Source organism: Salvelinus namaycush, chromosome 41, assembly GCF_016432855.1.
Source record: "Salvelinus namaycush isolate Seneca chromosome 41, SaNama_1.0, whole genome shotgun sequence".
In the NCBI taxonomy this organism is placed as follows: domain Eukaryota; kingdom Metazoa; phylum Chordata; class Actinopteri; order Salmoniformes; family Salmonidae; genus Salvelinus; species Salvelinus namaycush.
In genome coordinates, this window is record NC_052347.1 from 6,288,865 (window position 1) to 6,313,497 (window position 24,633).

The 24,633-nt window shown below is 46.5% G+C and overlaps 1 protein-coding gene across 2 annotated transcripts in view; it reads right to left on the bottom strand.

Annotated features, from left to right (window-relative positions):
- LOC120033926 (inactive phospholipase C-like protein 2) overlaps positions 1-23,574 on the bottom strand; it is a 95,654-nt gene extending 72,080 nt beyond the window's left edge. For both annotated transcript variants that reach the window (XM_038980328.1, XM_038980329.1), the window contains exon 1: positions 22,810-23,574. In XM_038980328.1, the coding sequence (XP_038836256.1) occupies positions 22,810-23,133 (324 nt within the window). In that variant the 5' untranslated portion in view covers positions 23,134-23,574. The remainder of the gene's footprint in view (positions 1-22,809) is intronic.
- Between the last annotated feature and the right edge of the window lie 1,059 nt (positions 23,575-24,633).

Consider the following 24,633-nt stretch of genomic DNA (forward strand, 5'->3'; position numbering starts at 1 on the left):
ACAGTCAGCTGGGTGGAAAACAAGAGAAAACGGCTGGTTAACCCTTACAGTGCTGGTCCCCTGATCCACCCTTATAGGGCACCTTGGTTTCCCTGAACCCCCTCTACTCGACATTCTCCCACAACACAGCTAGTCTTTGCTCATCTAAAGCAGTCCTGTGAGCGTGCGCGCGCACACACACACACACACACACACACACACACGACATGGTAAAAAACAGTTATTAAATAATCCTGATGTGTGCGGCTCTAGTAGGCCTAAAATGGCCGCCTCACAGGTCTGGAGGGTTTGGATCTGTGCCAGCTTGTTTTGTCTCCCGTCTCCTCTCCTCTCCTTTCTTCTCCCTTTGTCTCCTCTCCTCTCCTTTCATCTCCCGTTGTCTCCTCTCCTCTACTCTCCTTTCTTCTCCCTTTGTCTCCTCTCCTCTACTCTCCTTTCTTCTCCCTTTGTCTCCTCTCCTTTCTTCTCCCTTTGTCTCCTCTCCCCTCCCATAACTTATTCTCCCTTTATCCCCTCTCCCCATCCTTTATTCTCCCTTTCTCTACTCTTCTCTCCTCTCCTTTTCTCTCCCCTATTATTCCCTCCCCTACTCTCCACTCCTTTCCGAGGCTGCAGAGAACCAGGCCCTCAATTAGTCACTGGCTTTGGGATAATAAGGTAATTTTGTCACCCCCTGTTGAACTCTGGGTTTGGGGAACAGATGGAGAGAAAGAAAGAGACAGAGGGAGAGGGTAGCGAGGCGGACGTTGAATGGGCCACTCTCGAGTGCCGCAATCTGGGCCAATCACAATCACACAATCAACACCCACAACAGCCGTTACATAAACTAACAGGTCACTTCAACCTCAACCTTGCCTTGCTGGTCCACAGCATGCACACACTCACTCACTCACTCACTCTCACTCAGACACTCAGATACTCTCAGTAAAAAGAAATGGATCCAAGGCCCTGATCGTGAGCCATTTGGAGGCGGAGAGAGAGAGGAGTAGGCCATTAATTGAGATGGAAAACACTAGGAGAAATCTGGTACAGGATTAAAGGCTGAAGGAGCGGGAAAGCGGGTGACCTTAATGAATGCTGCAAAACAAAAAAACAGGAGGAAGTGGATACTGGCAGGGAAACAGAATTCCAAACACAAACATAAACACACAAAACAAAACGCAGACAGACAGAATCCCTCTCTTCCCTTTCTCTCTGTCACCGCCGCCGAACCTTTTCCTCCAATCCCCCATCACACGCTGTCTCTTCTCTCATCTACTTGTCCTCACAGCGGGCAGTGATCCCTTAAAGTCTTACTGTCAACCCCAATTTCAGTCTTTGCCCCCAACCCCTTGAAATTTAAAAAAAAAACACATTCAGGTGAGAAGTTGTGGGTGGGGTGAATTGTTCATAAGTATTCATTTTGGGGGCGGGTAAATGTAGTTATACCTGATCCCAACACTTTCTCACTAAGGCATACTTACCAGAAGTACACTGGCAAGCTCTGATAATGTAGTTATGTACATCGCCAACAAATACAAATCTGGACCGTTAACTCACAGCGGTAAGGCGCAGAGTTCCTGACGTCTATTGCCACTTGCAGTGTCAGTTTGACTCCGCCATATGGGGCGCAAGGAAATATAGACTCACATTTATTGTGGTATTGTTTTGGGAAGAAAAAGTGCAATCGTCTCCTTGAAAAGGAAGATTCGGGGCTCAATTTAATCCAACCTGCATGGCAGTATTTACACAGGAGCTCTTTTTCCAATGGTCAACTTAACCCACAGATTGGCCTTGTGTCTTTTTAAGTATTTAGTATTTTTATGACAGATCCCCATTAGCTGCTGCTGCTGTATACAAACCGACCGTACAACTACCAGGGTGACCCCTCTCACAGGTATGCTTTCACTTTTCACAATTACAAGTCTGTTAGCACGCGTTAGGAAAAAATACAACTTGTTGACATGACAACCATTGTCATCTATTTCTTGTTACGAAGGATGCTGCCACGAATATAAACGTATAATCCTCGTAGCCGACATGTTTGTCATTTCTTCATAAAAGCACATTGATGTGTGTGAAACGGTAAGGAGAAATGTTGAATTCGTTCATATGCGTAAATGTGCCTTACCGCCTTCTGAATTTTGAGTAACGTCAGTAGCCTAGTCAAGGAAGCAGCGTGCAAAATATATTACAACACTCCACTTACCAAGACCATTGCCAAATAAGGTACGCTGTCACCTGCTTTTAGAGTAAGCCTTGAGGTGGTACCACCCAGCACATCTAGAAGGGAGTGTATTTCATACTGAATCCCTCCGTTGAGATGACGTAGGGATCATCAACTAGATTCAGCCGCGGGACAATGTTTTCTTAAGCGGATGGTCAGGGAACCGGAACATAATTACAAATCATTTGCAAGAAGCCCAAACAGATATATTGTTTGACTAAAACGTAATCATTTCAAACCTTGCTCACATTTGTATACAATTACTTTTCTCTCTATTATGGAATAATTGGGAACAGATTTCTTGAATTAAAATCACCTCGAGCTGATTTCCGGGTGTTTTTAGTCTATTATGTCCAACAATCACATTTTTTTAAAGTATATTCATATATACATCATTTTTTAAACATTATTTTTTTTTTTATTTTTTTTTTTGCTCAGAAAACTTGAGGGTCCAAATAAAACCGCCAGTTGAGGAACCCTGACGTGAAGCTACTTCTCAAGGTGCCTCTACATCACAATTTCAATGGCAAAGTTGAACCACTAGGGGCAAAAAGAGCTAGATTTACTACTAAAATACTCAAATACATCAAAATCACTATAAATGAACCTAAAACATCTGTTTCACTATGATTTTTTTTTCTTCTTGAAAGTTACTCTATGATGATCACAGTACTGTTATGGTTGACATCTCTGCGTCTCTACCAGAACACACGGGGGTAAAGCTGAGTTTAGAAAATTAGTCATTGGCTTTGAAACTCTAATTGGTTAGAGATGGTCCAATTGCTGATGACTTTGTTTCGTACAACACCCCTCATTTTGACGTCTCCACTAACGACTTCAACAATGGCAGTCTGACTGAAGTATGGAACAAACATAGAGCAGTGAAAGAATTCTGTTTAGTTGTCAGGCAAGTTGACAAGGACTTCTACAGGCAATACACAGTTTACTGGGACTTTCCAAATGATCTTGGCAGGGTTGAGGTCAATTACATTTCAAGTGAGTCAATTCAGGAACTAAGTTCACATTTCAATTCTCCTGAATACTTTTCTATGAGACAAATTTGTAATTGTAATTTCAGTTCACTTCCTGAATTGACTGAAGGGCAATTCCACAGTAACGGAATTACGCTGAGACTCAGCAGATATTTTACTTGAAAATGTATACCAAACAAAAATCATTGATTTTAAAGTTTAACAAAGCACGGTGCACAAGGACTACTTTTAATAATTTCCACATAAAATGTTACAAAAACACATTGACATGAAGAACTGTTCAGATATAAAGTTTGTAAAAATAATAAAACTGGGCCTTCCGAGTGGCGCACCATCTAAGGCACTACTACAGCCCTGGGTTCAATCCCAGGCTGTGTCACAGCCAGCTGAGACTGGGATTCCCATGAGGCGGCGCACAATTGGCCCAGTGTCGTCCAAGTTAGAGGAGGGTTTGGCCAGACAGGATATCCTTGTCCCATCGTGCTCTAGCATTTCCTTGTGGTGGGCCAGGTGCCTGCAAGCTGACTTGGTCACCAGTTGAACAGGGTTTCCTCTGACACATTGTTGTGGCTGGCTTCTGGGTTGGCAGGGTTGTGTTTTGCCTCGCCCGAGTCCGTAGGGGAGTTGCAGCGATGGGACAAGACTATAACTATGAAATGGATATCACGGAAAAGGGGTTAAAAAATATATCATAATAATACAACTGAGGGAGATTACTGTAATTCTGTTACCAAACTTTGCATATGCACAGTTTTTCCAGTAAATGTGTTTTATTATTATTTACTGTGTACTTTTTCAAAGTAATTATTGTGTATAGACTTCTATGGGTTGTTCAACTTTGAAATCAATGGTTTTTGTTTGGCATACATTTTAAAGTGAAAGATCAGAGTCTCAGTGTAATTCCATTACTGTGGAATTGCCCTAAACTGAAGTGGATATGACCACAACCCTGAGACCTCTGTTTTCCTGGAAACAGGCTGTGAAAAAAAGGCTTTCTGGAAAACATCATAAAGGACAGCCAGTCCACTTTCCCAATAGAGTACCACGACCTGGTGAAGTTGGGTCTTTCTATAAACTAGGGGACCAGTGAGGATTTCCTACACTGGACAACTTGTTACAGCTGTTGATTAGTCATTGATAATAATCTTGATTTTCTTAATGTCATTCCCTTAAAACCTCTCTGGGATAGGTGGGACATTAGCGTCCCGCCTGGCCAAAATCCAGTGAAAATGCAGAGCGCCAAATTAAGAGGGGCAGCAGGTAGCGTAGTGGTTAGAGCGTTGGGCCAGTAACTGAAAGTGTTGGGTCAAATCCCCGAGCTGACAAGGTAAAAATCTGTCATTCTGCCCCTGAACAAGGCAGTTAACCCACTGTTCCCCGGTAGGTCATCATTGTAAATAAGAATTGGTTCTTAACTAACTTGCCTTTTTAAATAAAGATAAAATAAAGAGGATCAGAACTATATTCAATAAAACTCCCATGTTGATTTAAAACATTATTTTCACATATTTAGTCATAACAATTTGAATATCAATACATTGGCGAGGCCTAAAAAAACAAACCATTTTTTAAGTGAAAGTCTTTGAATTTGAATACTCAATGTCTGTATGAACCCTGCTTAAAGGATGTATAGTCCTAGTCCTATGTTGTTGTATAGCTGGAGTTATGGGCCAGTTTGCATATATTCACTTTCATTCCTCTATGTACACATGTGGAACCGCATGAAAATCCTTTTATATTTTTGTTTCAACCATTTTAAATGTTTTATCCCAGTGTCACACATTGGCCCCATTATTTATAGAAATACCCAACCAACTGCTTATGGTGATGAGAAGTCATAATGGATTAGCACCTGAAGCACTTTCTCTCTATCCCTTTATCAACGGGGTTCCTCTCCCTCGGCCAAGCTCTTTCCACCTCCTTCTGCCCTGTATCTCTCTTCCTGTGTCTCTCTCTACCGCCATCCATGTTTTAACACTCCACAGAGCAGTCTTGTAGCAGGTATTGATCCATGTGTTATCCCCTTACCGCTGGCACAGCATGGGTTACTTCCTCAGTCGTCTCCGGCCAATCCCTTGCGTAATCACCCTCACACACATACACACACGCACACACACACCTTGTCTAAGACCATATCTTAAGGCTCGCACACGTTACACCGAACGCGGCTCTAGCATTCCTCTGCAGATCGTTCAGCGCGCTGTGTTTTCGGGACCACCCACTGTAGACGTCCAACTGCCAACATTTTCACACGATGTAGAATCGGTGCGCACTCTGTTCAGAGGTGCTAAGTACTCTTGGCCAGCTAACACTATTGGTGTGTCTGAGCCCTTAGCGATAACCATGTCTAACACCCAACACATATAAACACATGGACATGTTCGCAAACACACACACACGCAGCATGGACAAACACACACACACACACACACATCCTGACCCATTAGACCAACCCCGACCCCAATCCCAGGCGCAAATCCATCAATGCAGCAACCTCTAACACACACACACAATTGAATTCCTTCTGTCCTTGGCTTCTGATACAGTCCACTGCACACCCTCCCTCCCTCCCTCCCTCCCTGACCTGCAGAACCCTTTTGATTCCATCTAAAAGGGTTCTAAAAGGGTTCATCCGTGTCCCTATCTAACACTCTGCCGTTCTAAACTGGGTCGCCGTATTAAGGTTTGTCCTGATGGGTGTCTGATAGGATTCTGCCAGGCTGTACTGCATGTCCCTTTCTGCTCATTTGATCCGAAATCAACAGGTAAAGCAACGGTGATCAACTTAGTGGCATCCATTTAATCATTCACCTGCCAGTCTGTTTTTTATCAATGCACAAAAAAAGACATGAATTAATAGACATTAGTTCATGGATTAAACTAAGACAAGATCAGCTTCTCCTCTGCATGTCCCCGTAGCACTTTCTGGTGGTACAGAGAGACGCGCGTGTGTGTGAGTACTGCAGTACAGCTCTCTCCTTCTACTCTCTGCTGCTCTCCTCTCAGCGCTGGGTCTCTAGTTACTGCTCAGTCTCAGTATCAAATTACAAACTCAGCAAACACTGCATTTACTCTCTCCATCTCCCTCTCCATCTCCCTCTCTCTCCCCCTCTCCCTCTCTCCCCCCCTCTCCACTTCTCCATCTCCCTCTCTCTCCCCCTCTCCATCTCCCTCTCTCTCCCCCTCTCCATCTCCCTCTCTCTCCCCCTCTCCATCTCTCTTTCTCCATCTCCCTCTCTCCCCCTCTCTCCATCTCCCTCTCTCCATCTCCCTCTCCATCTCCCTCTCTCTCTCCATCTCTCTCTCCATCTCCCTCTCTCTCCCCATCTCCATCTCCCTCTCTCTCCCCCTCTCCATCTCTCTTTCCCCATCTCCCTCTCCATCTCCCTCTCTCCCCCTCTCTCCATCTCCCTCTCTCTCCCCCTCTCCATCTCATCTCCCTCTCTCCATCTCCCTCTCCTTCTCCCCCTCTCCATCTCCCTCTCTCCATCTCCCTCTCTCTCTCCATCTCTCTCTCTCCCTCTCTCTCTCTCCCCCTCTCCATCTCCCTCTCTGAGACACTGACTGACACATGCACTGACCATCGCAAACACACACACACACACACACACACACACACACACACAAACCTCTCATACACAGCGTAACACAGCGTCCTCGCAATCTTCCTCCCTCTCTCTATCTCTGTCCTTGAGACAATGACACAAACACAAATACACACACACTCACACACACACACACACACACCAAGTGATAGCTCCAAGTTAATGCTCAAACACAAACATACACGTCACACACAGAGAGTGGTGTAAAGTACTTAAGTAAAAAATACTTTAAAGTACTACTTAAGTTGTTTTTTGAAATATCTGTACTTTACTTTGACAACGTTTACTAAAGAAAATAATGTACTGTTTACTCCATACATTTTCCCTGACAGCCAAAAGGACGCGTTACATTTTGAATGCTCAGCAGGACAGGAAAAGGGTCCAATTCACGCACTTCTCAAGAGAACATCCCTGGTCATCTACTGCCTCTGATCTGGTGGACTCACTAAACAAAAATGCTTTGTTTGTAAATAATGTCTGAGTGTTGGAGTGTGCCCCTGGCTAGCTTAAAACCGTCGAGTTTGCTTAATGTTCGGAATGTGAAATTATTTATACTTTTACTTTTGATACTTAAGTATATTTAAAACCAAATACTTTTAGATTTTTACTCAAGTAGTATTTTACTGGGTGACTTTCACTTTTACTTGAGTAATTTTCTATTAAGGTATCTTTACTTTTACTCAAGTATGACAATTGAGTACTTTTTCCACCCAGTGCAGACAGATCTGTTAGTAAAAAGCTGAGGATAACATAAGACCCCTGGACACAAAGTTGATCCCTAACATATTATATTTGATATACTTCTGGCTGATTTATACCTTATTCTAAAGTAACACACACACACACACACACACACACACACACACACACAGAGACATGAGGGATATACTCGACCAGCCCCTTACACACATATGCAAATACACTCCAAAATGCATACAAATGATTTATGATTAGAGTTTGTGTGTATGTGTGTACATGTGTGTTCGTACGAGTGTGCATGTATTTGTGTGGTTATAGCATCCGCAGTGTGTGTCTGCGCCTCTATACTGTAGGACCTAACTATAACCCACTGTGAGTGACACATGCAGGGACAAGAGCATGAATAAAGCAATGACTACTCAATACACAACCACATCTAACACATTAGTTCCAACGTGACAGAACGCAAGCCACCAGTGCTATGCGTATGTTTACCTATGCTGTACCTATGTTAGCCAGCAGCATAACACCCTGCATCCCACTGCTGGTTCTGAAGTCAGGCAGGGTTGGTCCTGGTCAGTCCCTGGATGGGAGACCAGATGCTGCTGGAAGTGGTGTTTGAGGGCCTGTAGGAGGCACTCTTTCCTCTGGTGTAAAAAATATCCCAGGGCGGTGACTGGGGACATTGCCCTGTGTAGGGTGCCGTCTTCTGGATGAAATGTTAAATGTGTGTCCTTACCCTCTGTGGTCACTAAAGAGCCCATGGCACTTATCGTAGGGGTGTTAACCCTGGTGCTAAATTCTCAATCTGCCCATCATGGACACCTAATCATCCCCAGCTTCCAATTGGCTCATTCATCCCTCTCCCTTGTAACTATTCCCCAGGTTGTTGCTGAGAATGTGTTCCCAGTCAACTTACCTGGTTAAATGTTTTGTCATTTTTGGGGCTGTACATGTGAATCAGTGCTATGGTCAAATACTTGGTAGCCTGGCGGGTAGGAGAGTTGGGCCAGTAACCGAAAGGTTGCTGGATTGAATCCCTAAGCCGACAACGTAAAAATCGGCCATTCTGCCCCTGAGCAAGGCAGTGAACACCCAACAACTGCTCCCCAGGTGCTAATGACGCTGATTAAGACAGCCCCCTTACCTGTCTGATTCAGAGGGCTTGGGTTAAATGCTGAAGACACATTTCAGTTGAACGCAATGCGCAACTGACTAGGTTTCCCCTTTTCTATGTTGCTCATTCTCTCACACACATGCGCACAGACGAACACGTGCACGTCACGTGCAAACGCACATGCATGTACACTCCAAGTCCGAAGAGAAGTGCTAAATTGGAATGAGACATATAATTAATCCATCACAAAGCAACAAACTGGTCATTTTCTGTTTCTAAATCGACTGCCGCCGAGGACAGGGAATATCCCCCTTGTTGTGAAAAATTGCTGTCTGCTCGCTTGGCAAATTCCATTTCAGATGACACTCTACACACAGCCAGAAAGACAGACACACTCAAAACAAACACACACACACGCTTAACAAAAGACAACGAATGTCTTAAAGAAACACGTGACTGAGCACACAAGCACACACACCTCCTATACTTAAAGCCCCAGTTCTACCTCCTCATTGTCAGGACCCGGTGCGAGAAACAGTCACTAATAATCGTCAGAACCCAGAAGATGAGGCAGACACAGCAGTACTAGAGATGGTGGTTTAATTAAAGAACAAAATCTTCAGGCAAAGAAACTAAATCCACAATGTCCAAAAATAAAGCCAAGAGGCACAAAGTGGAAATCCTCCAAAATACAAAAGAAACTCCACAAAGTGGTAAAAAATAGCAGGGAAAAACAAACCTCAAAAGACTACTCAAATAATACACAAGAACTAAACCAGAGAACCTCTGGAAAATCCAACAAGAGAAATATCTATATAAAACAAGGCTTGGGCTGGGGCTGGGTGCTAACTTACAAACACTGAGCAAGGAACTGAGGAACACACAGGGTTTAAATACTAACAAGGGAATGACCTACAGGTGCAAACAATAATTAGAGCAAGAAAAACAAAAGGTACAAAAAAGGTGCAATGGGGACATCTAGTGACCAAAACCCGAACAGTCTTGGCCAAAACCTGACAGAATCCCCCTCCTAGGAACGGCTCCTGACGTTCCTACCAGCCTTCTCAGGGTGGAGGGTCCTGAACTGACGAATGAGGTCAGGGTCCAGTATGTCCTTGGCAGGAACCCAGGAGCGCTCCTCGGGACCGTAGCCTTCCCAGTCCACCAGATACTGCCAGGACCGCTGCACCCGGCGGGAATCCAGTATCCGGTGGACGGTATAAGCCGACTGGCCACCGATGACACGGGGCGGAGGGGGAGGTCTGCCTGCCGGGATAAGGGGAGAAAAAACAACAGGTTTTAATAAAGAAATGTGAAATGTTGGATTGATCTTAAGGGATCTGGGTAAGTGCAGGCGAAAAGTAACGGGATTGACTCTCCTGGCAATCTTAAAGGGACCGATGAATCTCTGGGACAGCTTGCGAGACTCCACCCGTAGCGGTAAGTTCTTTGTTGAGAGCCATACTCTCTGGCCGGGGTACAGGGTAGGACCGGGACGGCGACGTCTGTTGGCTTGTCGTTGGTACTGCTGTGAGGAACGCAGAAGATTAAGACGTGCCTTCTTCCACGTAAGCCGACAGCGTCTGATGAACCTCGAGGCTGAAGGCACTCTGACTTCTGCCTCCTGGTCTGGGAACAATAGAGGCGCATAGCCAAACTGACACTCATGCGGGGATATACCAGTGGAGGAGGAGCACAAGGTGTTGTGCGCGTACTCGGCCCAAACAATGAAGGATGACCATGTGGACGGGTTGTTGGAAACCATGCATCTGAGGGTGGTTTCCAGCTCCTGATTCATCCTCTCAGTTTGGCCATTGGACTCCGGATGGTACCCTGAAGATAAACTGGCCGTGGCCCCTATGAGTTGGCAGAAGGCCTTCCAAAACCTTGAGGCGAACTGGGGACCTCTGTCGGAAACCATATCTTGCGGAATCCCAAAGACTCGGAACACATGGTTAATCACCAACTCAGCTGTTTCCTTGGCAGAAGGTAATTTGGTCAAGGGAACAAACCTGGCCGCCTTAGAAAACCTGTCGATGATGACTAGGATCATAGTATTACCATGGGACGGAGGAAGGCCAGTAATAAAGTCCAACGAGATATGGGACCAGGGTCGGTGGGGAATAGATAGAGGGTGAAGGAGTCCTTGAGGGCGGAGGTGAGAAGATTTGCCCTGGCAGCACACGGAACAGGCCTTGACGAAAGTGGCAACGTCTTCTTTTATGGTGGGCCACCAGAACTTACGCTGGATGAACTCCAAGGTGCGACCTACGCCCGGGTGACAGGTGAGGCGAGAGGAGTGCCCCCACAGAAGGACTTGGGACCTTGCTGCCTTGGGAACAAACAACCGATTGGCAGGACCTCCTCCAGGGCCCGGTTCGATGGCTTGAGCTTGTTTCACGGTATCCTCCACTTGCCACGAGATCGGAGCCACGATCTTAGCGGCAGGAAGGACAGTCATGTCAGTATCTTCTCGAATGGCAGGAGAGTAGATTCGTGACAAGGCGTCCGGTTTGAGATTCTTCGACCCGGGTCTATAGGTGAGGATAAACTGAAATCGGCTGAAGAAAAGAGACCATCGAGCTTGTCTGGAGTTCAACCGCTTCGCCTGCTGGATATACTCCAGATTTTTGTGGTCCGTAAGCACTTGAAACGGTTGAGAAGCCCCCTCGAGCCAGTGTCTCCATTCCTTCAATGCCATCTTAACCGCTAGGAGTTCACGATCCCCCACATCGTAATTCCTCTCGGCCGGGGTAAGCCGGTGAGAGAAGAAGGCGCAAGGATGAAGCTTCTTGTCTTCACCCCTCTGAGACAGGACAGCTCCAACCCCAACCTCTGATGCGTCTACCTCCACCACAAAAGGTTCATCCGCCGTTGGTAGTGTCAGGATGGGAGCAGAGAGGATGCGCTGCTTGAGTCCTTGGAAGGCCGTCTCAGCTTCTCTTCCCCACAGAAACCTTGTGTTGCCACCCTTGGTTACAGCTGAGAGAGGGGCTGCCACCGAGCTGAAGTTCTTGATGAACTTGCGGTAAAAGTTGGTGAAGCCCAGGAAACGCTGAACTTCCTTAACGGACTTGGGGGTGGGCCAATCCGCTACCGCCTCTACCTTCTTGGGGTCCATCTGGACTCGTCCGGGTTCCACTATAAATCCCAGGAATTGTACTCGAGAGGAATGGAATTCACACTTTTCCGGCTTAACGTACAAATGGCTGTCTAGGAGGCGTTTGAGCACTTGTCTGACATGCTTAGTGTGTTCTTGAAGGGAGCTCGAAAAGATGAGGATGTCATCCAAGTAAACAAACACAAAGATGTTAAGCATATCCCTAAGCACATCATTTATGAGCGCTTGGAACACAGCCGGAGCGTTGGTCAGGCCGAAGGGCATCACCGAGTATTCGTAGTGACCAGTAGGCGTGTTGAAAGCGGTCTTCCACTCGTCCCCGGGTTTGATCCGCACAAGATGGTATGCGTTCCGCAGGTCAAGCTTAGTGAAGACAACTGCTTCCTGGAGCAGCTCAAAGGCTGTGGCCATAAGGGGTAGCGGGTAGCGGTTACGGACGGTTATGGCATTGAGTCCCCGGTAGTCGATGCAAGGTCGTAATCCACCGTCTTTCTTGGCCACAAAGAAAAACCCTGCTCCCACCGGCGAGGTAGATGGACGCATGAGGCCTGCTGCCAGAGCGTCCTTGATGTAGGTATCCATAGCAGCTCGTTCGGGAGGAGAAAGGGAAAAGATCCGACCCCTGGGAGGGCAGGTCCCCGGCAACAGGTCGATGGTGCAATCGTAAGGTCTATGGGGTGGTAGTTTGGTGGCCCTCTGTTTGCTAAATACCAGTTTGAGGTCATGGTAACACTCGGGAACTCGGGACAGGTCAATGGATTCTAGAGACTCGGAAGGGGAACTCTGGGAACTCGGGAAGATACAAGTGGCTTGGCACGTAGGACCCCACTGCTTGATAGTGCCCACAGACCAGTCGATGTGAGGGTTATGGCTGTGAAGCCAGGGATAACCAAGGACGAGAGGGAACTCGGAACAGGAGATCAGATGAAAGTTCATCACTTCCTGGTGTTGGGAAACTGAAAGTCGCAAGGGGGTAGTGGCACGAGTGACAAGTCCAGATCCCAAAGGGCTTCTATCCAACGTAGTAACCCTTATGGGGTCACTTAGAGGTTCAGAAGGAACGCCATTCTCCTTCGCCCAGACCCCATCCATGAAGTTACCTGCGGCTCCAGAGTCTACCAAGGCTTGAAGAGAAAACTCGTGGTCGTCCCAGGAAAGGGTAACTGGAATGAGCAGGCGGGAGTTGGATGGATGGGAGGAGGTTATGTTTCCCGTTACAGTCCTCCCAGGCCTGCACGGGAGAGTGCGTTTCCCTGGAGCCCGGGACACGTGGAGCGGAAATGGCCCGGTTTGCCGCAATATAGACAGCATCGCTCCCTCATCCGGCGGTCTCTCTCAGCCTGGGAGATGCGTCCAACCTGCATGGGTTCTGGTGGAGCCAGCGAGGACAAAGGTGGAGACTCGGAGCTGGAACCGATAGGAGCTAGGGTGAGCGGTCTATGGTTTTGTTCTCTCTCTCTCAGACGCTGGTCTATGCGTGAAGCCAACTTGATAAGGGACTCGAGGTTGTCCGGTGGTTCCCGAGTGGCCAGTTCATCTTGGATGGTGTCAGAAAGACCCTTCAAAAAACACACTGTGAGCGCCTCGTCGTTCCAGCCACTTGCTGCTGCCACAGTGCGGAACTGGATGGCATAGTCCGTCACGCTGCGCCGACCTTGGCGGAGAGTCAGGAGCTGTTTGGCTGAGTCAGGGCCGTTGGTAGGACCTTGAAACACTCCCTTGAATTCTTCAGCAAAGGTAGAGTAGCTGGCACAGCAGGGACTTTGGGCATCCCACACAGCAGTAGCCCAGGCTAGGGCTTTTTCCGACAGCAGGGTGATGATATATGCTATCTTGGACCGGTCGGTGGGAAACGACGATGGTTGCAGCTCAAAGGAGAGAGAACATTGGGTGAAAAACCCCTTACAAACACTCGGATCCCCTGAGAACCGTTGGGGAGGCGGCAGACGAGGTTCAGCCAGGGGATTAACTGCCAGGGGCACTTGAATCGGATGAACTGGAGCAGAAGCGGTTGCCGGGGAAAGTCGATCCGAAATCTGCTTTATGGAAGTCAGCATCTCTGACAGAAGTTGAGAATGTCTAGCCATTAAGGCCTCTTGCTGAACCAGAGCAGCTTCGTGGCGTTGGACAGTCCCCTCGTGGTGGGACAGCATGGAAAAAAAGATCCTGGGTACTGGCTGCCTCTGGGTTCATTATAAGGGCTCAGTGTTTCTGTCAGGACCCGGTGCGAGAAACAGTCACTAATAATCGTCAGAACCCAGAAGATGAGGCAGACACAGCAGTACTAGAGATGGTGGTTTAATTAAAGAACAAAATCTTCAGGCAAAGAAACTAAATCCACAATGTCCAAAAATAAAGCCAAGAGGCACAAAGTGGAAATCCTCCAAAATACAAAAGAAACTCCACAAAGTGGTAAAAAATAGCAGGGAAAAACAAACCTCAAAAGACTACTCAAATAATACACAAGAACTAAACCAGAGAACCTCTGGAAAATCCAACAAGAGAAATATCTATATAAAACAAGGCTGGGGCTGGGTGCTAACTTACAAACACTGAGCAAGGAACTGAGGAACACACAGGGTTTAAATACTAACAAGGGAATGACCTACAGGTGCAAACAATAATTAGAGCAAGAAAAACAAAAGGTACAAAAAAGGTGCAATGGGGACATCTAGTGACCAAAACCCGAACAGTCTTGGCCAAAACCTGACACTCATCCTTTGCCATCTGTGCCAAGGCAAGCCGTGGCACCATCTGTGAGTGGCTGGCACGATCTGGCCTGCCAATCATCAACCACACGAGTCAATGCACAAGTGCTGGAATAGCCTGACTGACTGTGTGAGCCCTCTGCATGATGGGCCCCTCTCTATGAGGGCCCCTGTGATCTATAGACTACAGCAGGATGGTACACTAACCCCATCACATTTCACTTCACAGCCACAAAGATACACAGGGACTTGGTTGACAACATTGGACTTGGTTGAGGACATTCGGCTTGATTCAAAACATTGGGCTGGTTGAGGATGCTGGTTGGTTGGCTAAGAACAAATGAAAGATGTGTGCTCATTATCGTAGGGCAGACAATCCCACCACAGCCTATAAATAGGCTGCTGACTGGTGTAGGTCTGTGGACTGAGGTTTCAGCACTGTGTGGGGATAGAGGAACTGAACTGAACGAGGCCACATGTGGCGGGAGAGGCAACACAGCAGCAGCTCTTAAAACACAGCAGCAGAGAAGGCACACAGAGACAAGCAGCACAGCACCAGCAGAGCCACGGGTCCCTGATCCTATAGGACAGTTTACACCTCCACTCTCTTGCTCTGTTCCAAGCGACGAACACACACTTGCAGAATCACTGTATTTAACCAGGGGAAAAGTGTCCTGCAATGTGTTATGTGCAAAACACATGATGACAGTGTGTAATGTCAAAGTCTCACTCTCAGCTCTCACTTATGCAAACACACACTCTGTAACACGCAGACACACACGTTTATTAAGCTTGACAAGAGCAGTGTCCTCTCTGACAGTGTCAGGGCACGAGAGCACTATAATTGCCACTCAGGCAGGCTGAGCTGTGGGCCCATCAGAATGACCCTGTCGCTGGAAAACTGGGTAGAGGCCTGGGTAGAGATAGAGATATAGACCTCTCTACCCTCTAACACTCAGCTCCCTCCCTCACTGCTTATCATCCCCCTGGCTCCTGGCTCGCCACACGGAAACTCAACCCCAGGGTCAAGAGGGACAAAGGTCAGCGACCGCACTTCCTCCTTCCTGTTGTGGTTAGTTAAGGTGTGGCTGCGTTCCATTATTATGTATTTTCTCAGCTCATTGTAGTTGTGAAGGATTTACCTCTCAATTATGATTGGCTTTCAGTACGTCTCAGACTACTACAGTATGTTCGTAGAGTAGCTGATTTCAAGAATAAATCTGGCCCACATTGCTGACTGCTGAGGTAATTTTCCTTTGTTTTGGTGGCTAGCGCTAATAACGCTCGACTAGCCGGTGTGTGCTGCACCGTGACTAACCACAATCTAAAAGCTGAGCTCACTTCCTGTTGCGGAATGACTGGGAGTATTCAGTTTCACCCTTTCCCCCCCCCCCTTTCTTCTCCCCCTTCCCCTATCCTTTACTGAAGGAAGTGCAGAGCTGGTTTATTCAGTGGACTAGTAACAACGAAAACACCTGGGGAGGAGTAGAGAGGAAGTAACAAGGGAGACATGAATGCAGTGGTGTGGACGTGTAGACATTGTCCACCGCTGGCCAAATCAAACAGATCAGCTGCTTGCCAAAACACAGCCAGGTAATCCAGGAGGAATCACTGTGGTTTTACCTGTTATTCTCTCATTTCTACCACTTTAATTACGGGGGAAAGAATAAAAACCCTGAAACAGAAAGTGTTTCTTTTCCGTTTCCTAAATCTGGTTAGTGGGATTAGACTGAAGCTGGAGTTTCAGGGTTTCAGGCCTCCTCCAATGGCATCTTACTGGGGGGGGATTGGATACTTAAGGTGCCAGTCTTGGGTGAGGGGTGAGAGAAGAGAGGGGGCGTGGCCCCCGTTGAATGGGCTCTCGAGTGATTTTGGATCTCTAGACGACGTTCCATCAAACACACTGACATTACGCAGCTGAGGGCAATGGAGGACAGTGTGTGACGGGGAGGGAGAAACATCAAAGGTTAGCTAACCCCTGTTCGATCAGAAGTAATGCTAGAGATGAACACTTTGGGAGAAGAAGCTAAAACTGTTAAGAGGTCACAAAACCTTCCGGAGGACAACCTTCTCGAAAATACTTTCTGACGATTCCCAATTCGGATTCTCATCTTTGTCATACATACATATTTGATGTTTTAAAATGACAACGAAAAGACATTTGGTTTCTTTTCATTGTTGCACTTCAGCCTATCGACCACCATATCCTTTATATGGCATATTTTTTATTCTCTCTGTTTTTCATGTCTTTACTTCAGTCAAAAAACTCAGAACAAAAAGAAGCGCTAGACATCCAATCAAAAGGAAGTCACTTCCGTTAGAGAGGGGGAAGTGAGATCTGAAAGGCCACCAAACGACATGTCAGATGACAAGAGACCGTCGGAGTGGCTGTTGCTGCAGCGATACCGCCACGTTCATTCATCACACCAGCACCATAGTGGCCCAAATGACCCAGGGATATATTGAGCGGATAAAGTCTGAATATTACTCATCGTTACTTCTCCATTTAAAATGCCCCGAGTGCAGCAATTAACCCTCAGATCGGTAGATCACCCTGTGAACGGCTCCAAAACCAAATACCGCTTCACTTCTCACATCAGACAGACACATTTTGATTAAAATTGAGACCTAATTTCAGAGACCTCAACAGACTTTTTGATCAGACTTTTTCCAGTATCCAATGATATCCTCGCTGCTCTTCTGACATCAGAGGACCACATCAACCCTGTACACCAAATAACACTGTCCCTACCACTGCCACTACCTCTGTCTGTCAGCATCATCACTGTTGCTTTGTAAGGCACGGTAAAATGAGGTGTTTACCCACACACCCCAGTGTCCAAATAAATCAGTTCAGAAAGCTATTTTTTAAATCTGGGCACCAATTTCACACACAGCAGATTGAGGTTCCTGTTCACTTAGCACAAGTCATTATCCCCAAGCGAAACAGATAAAGGGAAGATATGTAATAAAACATTCAGGAGAGCCCCCCATGAAACAAGAGCATGGTTCTACTACTAGTCTTCTCTCAGTACTCTTACAAGAGTTCTGCTCTGAAGCCCGGGCCAGGTGCCACAGTAAATAGTTTCGGACCAAACAGGGATCTTTAGCATGAAGCTTCACTGCCCATATGGGACAGACAAAGAGACGAAATGCTTCTGTGTGTTTGAGCGGCTAAGATGAGCTTATTTGTGAGGTACTAAAATATTCGAGAAACCCTCACATTGGACATGATGAGGCATCGGTCTTCATAGGAATTGGCAAGAAAAGAGGTGCTTGAGAAAATGCCAGTAAGAGAAATCTGTGTACTGTTCAAACTGTGCTTTCAACTGGGATAGGAGGATGGGCATGTGCTAGTATTTGTGCTCGTGATCCACAATATGGACTCAAGCATTATGGACTTTGAACAAAGAGTACACGCTATTTACTTTTCATTTACCATAACATTTTACCTCCAAAAATCGAACTTGATGTCCAAGAGCTTCGGTCTCCTGCTGTTAGTGTTGATTGTTTGAACTTGGGATGAGAGGAGGATTGGGATAGGTGTGCCCGTGCACACGCATGACGTATACAATATGTTGGACCTTTGCATGTCAATGTTTCATTTTGAATCCAAATAAAGTATTTGAAATGTGTGCGTTTCACAGATGGCTGCTTTGAGATCAACAGCCAAGAGAGTCCCAGAAGACTGAGCATGCATATCCATCTGCCATGATGCAGATCCATCTTCATCTACCCCCCTCCTCTTCCTCATCCTTTGCCTCCCCTTCACCTCATAGTCCTCTGTCCAGAGTGAGACTGTGACAACTTAATGTCCATGACGTCTCTGGGTGGTCTATCATAGTGATGGAGATGAGGAGACATTAACTGTAATCTTTAATATTCATGATCATTGAGAGCATCTTGACTGGCTGCAACACCACTTGGTATGGCATCTGCTTGGCATCCAACCGCAAGGCGCTACAGAGGGTAGTGCATACGGTCCAGTACATCACTGGGGCTGAGCTCCCTACCATCCAGGACCTCTATACCAAGCGGTGTCAGAGGAAGGCTCTAGAAATTGTTAAAAACTCCAGCCACCCAAGTCATAGACTGCTCTCTCTGCTTCCGCACGCCAAGCGGTACCGATGGGATCCATCAGTGTTATTTGAGAAGGATCTAACTGAGTTCGGTGCTTCTCCGATCCAGGTGTGGATGAAGACAATCCCAGGATTCAACGTTTGGGGAAAGAATTCCATGTTTGCCCAGGGCAGCATTGGGATCAATCTGGGGCTCGGGGGAATTGGGGATCTGGGGAATTTCTGGCACTGCCGAACTAGATAAAGACTATGAGACATCTGGGTAAACTTATAAGGGCTTTATGTATTTAATGACTGGAGGGGGGTGGAGGTGGGGTTTTATCCAAAGCCAAGGAGTGGTTATTGGGTAAAGGACTAGAACGGAATTTCCCCCACCACACCACCAGAACAGGGGGAATGGTTTGACAGACGCACCTCAGAGTCTATGCTCGATTGAGAATGAGATTCCTTTCTATACGTATAACCCAGAATCATCTCTTTCCTTGAACGCGACTGGAGCTGGATTTAGATATGACCTAGATTTAAAGGAGTAAGTAAGACTGCTGCACTCAAATCAGAGTTCTTCTGATAGCGCCTATCCAAAACATTCATTGAAACATCATCGCAGAACGTCGCCATCTATTTAAAAAAGATCCCCTCTCTATCTCTATAACAGACACATATCTCTCTCTATCAAAGAGAGAGATAGAGAGGAGGGGAGAGAGAGAGAGAGAGAGAGAGTCACATAGAGAACTAATCTCACTCTCACACTCTCTGAGTGCTTGACTAATGTATTATAGAGCCATGTGACCAGGACTGGTACAGGATAGCGATCTGAATTACTGTTAGTCAACCAGAAGTAGGACACACTAGGTTAATAAAGGGGAAAGGGGTTTAATAAATGACAGGATGAGCTGATGTCCTGCCCCCTTAGTGACATGACTAAGGACTGGGGTGAGGAGTTGGTGAAGAGAGGGGGGGGGGGGGGGGGGGGGGCATGCAGTTGGGCTATATGGTAGGTCCCAACAGCTAGCTCTGTGACCACAAAGCACTGTGGTTGAGGTTCTGTGTATTACTCTGTATAACATCTGTTATTATTTTATCCCGTCATGTTTTTGCTCTGCTTTTGTCATGCTGACAATGTTCATCTTTCCAGTAACCGCTCTGAATAAGACTTTGACCTTTTATTTGCTCCAGAGGGCAAAAACCCCTCAGAGCGTGCAATAGAGGGAGGGAGGGAGAGGGGAGAGATAAAGAAACTCATTTTGGTCACAACAGTGCTGGGGGAAGATCCTTCCTATCCCTCTCGGTCTGTGCTGGCAGGCCGGCAAGGCAGACAGCCGTCTCCCCAACAGTCAGCTAAAGTGAGGCAGGCAGGGCAGGTGTCTGCAGCTGTCCACAGACCTGCTTAAAAAAAAACAGACTGGAACAGCCCCCGGTCAACCTGTCCCCGTCCCCTCCAACCACTTTAGAAGCCCTCTCTTCCCTCCCATCATGCCAAGTGGGTGACAGCCTTGCAGGATTTGGCTGGTTCAACAATATACACAGAGATGGGTTCTCCACTGCTCCCTCATGCCATACATTGACACGTCAAGTCCAAACAGGAGGATTAAAAAATAACGAGTTTGTTTTCATTCCTCCGGAACAACTCTGTAATGAGCACAATGCTGTAATTGCTCATTTGCCTCTCTACCCCACTCCGCCCTTTAGACCGCTCAGACCCCTCAGCTCATGTTTCAGGCTGATGAAACGTGTGTGTGTGGGTACTGAAGCTCCAGCAGCACTACACATGAAAGACACTAGCACTACAATACACTACAGGATAGAGCTGGGACAATAAACCAAAAATGATAATTTATCGCGGGCATTTTCCTGATATGGTTCATTACGATACGTAGCCTGTACTAGAGAAATGTGAAGTTTGAAATGAAATAAGTGTGTTAATATGGTGATTGTTAATGGGACAGTTGATGGATACAACCATCAATCTAGTAGTAGTTTAAATGAAACGTTTAAAAAACTTGTTGCACATTAATGTTATTAACTATCCTTCTATTTATCGTCATCGCATCAATTCAGGCAATTTATCACGATATGGATTTTTTTGGTCCATATCGCCCAGCTCTACTACAGAGAGAGCTGACCCAGATTCCCATCATGCCACTCTCTATCTGTGTGTTCCCCATGTCGTGACTGACGACGAAGTTCACTGTGTTGCGACGTTCCTCTCTGATTCTACGAATAAACATGCCCTCTTGGCTGCATTCGCAGCAGAGTCGATCTAAAAGAACCGCTGACCCTAATTGTTCTGTGACAGAGGTTCCAGAACACTAACCCTTTAGATAGACTATTTTACGCCCAAGGATGCGTGTAGGCCTTTAGGAGACATACAGGGATAAAAGCGGACGTCAGTGTGCTGTAGGACCAACGCATCCATATTGGAATGAGAACAGGAAGCGACAGTGATGCTCTGATGCGCTGCTAAAAGAGGACATGGTTATCTGATTGGGTTATCACACGCAGGCCTGACAGAGTCACACACTTAGAACCTACGGTGAGTTGTCTGTCAACTGGCATTTCACGCCTGGCATTCAAAGTGTTGACCCTGAATCCAGTGGTGAACTCTCCTCAACGTGAATCACGTAAGCCATACGGACAATTAACCCTTATCTGACTGGGTCGAGGCAGTCTCTACATTATAGGTGCATTGCTCTAGCGAAGGAGTGCGTCTTCTTTACTGGTTCTATTTGTCCAGCATCTTTGATAGTGCGTCCTGGTCCTTCCGATAGCAACAGTTGGAGAGAGATCAAAGTTGCCACACGGCTGAGCTGACTTACAGACGAAAACTCCAAACATGTTTATCACCATGTGCATCACATATATTGCAACAAAGCCTTATAAGTATAACAATACAATGGCATACGAACAGGACAGTACATTCGGAGAATAAGCTTTAGAGGATTTAAGACCTAGAGCATGTTGACAACATGATCCGCTCTGCATTCTTGCCATATTTCTGTTATGAAGTTTGAACTTATGAACATCAGTAGATGGCTCCAGTTCTTTCGGAGGGAAGTTCGGAGTGGAGGGATTTAGGCCTTCGCCTCGAATTATACTATTCCATGGAATGTCCTGGAAGAACAGGCCCTGCTTTTCATCAACAGGGCAAAACACCCTGTGGTGAAGAGAAGCAACAGTCAGGGACTTGTTCATTTTCTCAAGGATTCCCCTACACCTCAGAGAAGCACCTCAAACCAGAGAGCAGGCAGTGTTTAGATTTGTTCGCCCGCACATCCACAGGGAATTCAATAACAGGGGAAATAGATAGCTTTATGGTTTTATACCGGTTGCTAAGCAAACTGGCTCATAATGACAGAATGCCACTCTCTCTCCAAAAACTCCCACCTCCACAGAGCTTCTCCACAGAGCTTCTCCACAAGGCCCCCCCAGTCTGTCTGTCTGTCATGCTACATCATCTGACTGAAGACATCCTGGAGTAGGAGACATGAGACTTGGGGGAAATTGTGACTAAAGGCAGACATGTTCTCTGTAATATGTAGGCCTATCTGTTTGAAATTCCCTTGAGGAGCCCAGACTTTGTGGCTAGGCCTCATCTTAACAGCCAACAAACAAGTTTTGCGTACGATTTAAATAGCATTGCCAGTTTTGCTTTTACACAGTACTCTATTTACAAGTCTATTGGAACAGTAGCGTAGTTCGACTATAGAGGCATTTTTTACTATCCAGGGAGGGAATGTCGTAACTGTTAAGTCGCATCCTTTAACTGCGCTCATAGCAGAGGACAGCCTTTATTTCACCTTTGGTGACCTAACTTTGCAGCAGCAGCAGACGGAGCAGCAGCAGCTTCCCGCACCATCAGCACCTCAAGGCACGAAGAAGGAAATCACGAAAACTTCAGAGCATTGGATCAGTTAGTCCTACCTTCTTTGTACCATTGTAACTGTTTCTGAGACGTGTAGCTTAACTGCGATTGATAGACCACATCATAACATTTCCCGTAGCAAAATGTTTACCCGGCACTAGACCATCAGTTTGTTACACAGTAACAACTGAGCATCCGTTATTATTATAATAATTATTATAGCTTTGTCACTAACAAACAGTGCATCTAACCCTGGGTCCATAACAATAGAATGAATCACAATGAGGGCTAGTCACTGGCTACCTGAAGGCTTCATGTGGTTTTGCGAGAGCTGTGAGATAATGATTCCCTCATTAACCTTCAAGAGCTCCCTATGATTGACGTGACATGATAATGTAGGCTTTATGACAACAAACCAACCTTCATAATGCCGCAAGGTGTGTTCACGCCTCCATGACTCCTTTCGGCTGAATTGTCACGGCTGCTGCTGCCAGTCCGAGGACTCCCGTGGTCCATGTACCTTCCGTTGGTGTAAACTCCCTCCGCCCCATAGACCGGGTGCCCGTGGGCAAAGGCAGCCGCCGAAATGTCCAGGTATGCCCGGGTGCCAGTCGGAGGCAGCAAGGTGGCGTCATTGTTGTTCAACCCCGCTATTTGTGTCGCGTCCTGTGCTGGAGAGGCTGCAATGGTAGGATTTAGCAAATGTCCCGACACAGCCTCGGAAGCGTGTACCCCTGCCATCATCCACGGACGTTACAGCAACACATTCAACCTAGTGCATTGACCCATTGTTTCAAAACATGAGTCCACGGCTGTGTAGCCCACATAGATCATCAGTCCACCGACGAAGCGCAGTCCATTGACTCTAGGATAGACTGATTGAACCGTCCGCGTTTGGCTGAACAAACTATTGTCGCTCGAAAATGAACAGATGGTGCTCCGTATGTGATCTGGTGTGATTAGCTAACTGCATGGATTCTTAAGGAGTCCCCTTAGAAACAGTTCCGGCTAATAAAAAGGCGTTAATTAGCGTTTACACGCGCTTTCGTTTTTCTCCAAGCTTCTTGTTTGCGCAGAGGCTGCATGCAGAAGAACGTCTTATTCGTCTGGTCCCTACTCTCCTATCCGCTCTTGCAGATGTACATCCCCACGTGCATCCGCGGGATGCAGCTATATACAATGTGCTGTTATGTGAGTTGCTCGCTTGTCCCCTCCCTACACGATCCATGTCCGTGTGCGCTAATTCACAGACAGACAGACAGACAGACACACACACATACACACACACGTACACTTAAATTATTAACGTTCCTCACACACACACACACTGAAATGATTTATGTTCATTCATACCACAACCTGTAGCCTAAGCCATTTCTAGGCTAAAAGACATTAAAGTATTAACATCAGAGGAGGCTGGTGGGAGGATCCATAGGAGGACATGCTCATTGTAATGGCTGGAATGGAATATGGTTTCCATATGTTTGATTTGTTTGTGTATACCATTCCCTTAATTCCATTCCAGGCATTACAATGAGCCCATCCTCCCACAGCTCCTCCCACCAGCCTCCTCTGATTAACAGGGAATGTGAGTGAAATATGTCTTATCATTAGGCTATTCTCTAAGGCTTTTCAAATGCACATTTATTATCACAGACAAAATTTAGGTCAGGGAGACTCTGGTTACTCCAGAGTGGCGCAGTGGCCTATAAGGCACTGCATCTCAGTGCTAGAGACGTCACTACAGACATCCTGGTTCAAATCCAGGCTGTATCACAACCGTCTGTGATTGGGAGTCCCATAGGGTGGCGTACAATTGGCCCAGTGTCGTCCGGGTTTGGCCGGTGTAGGCCGTCGATGTAAATAGGAATTTGTTCTTAACTGACTTGCCATGTTAAATAAAGGTTAAATAAAAAGATATGTAATTCAGAAAGTCCCCTAACTTGCATTAAGAACAAATTGCTCTTTCTGGTGGCAAGGGCAAAAAGCTCCATTGATGCTGATGATCCTCATATTACGTATCCCTATGGGCGTTATCAACTTAATCTCAGAACCAAATATGACATGCAGTCTCTTAACGAGACTATTATTATTTTCAGGCCAGGCTTCAGTCCCAATCAGAGAGGGAGTGGCGCACCATCGACATTATCTCCAACACTAATCCACAGAGAATGTCACATGGCTTCCACTCACATAACCACCACACCAGGCATCTCCACATTATCGATTGGTGAGAATGAGAAG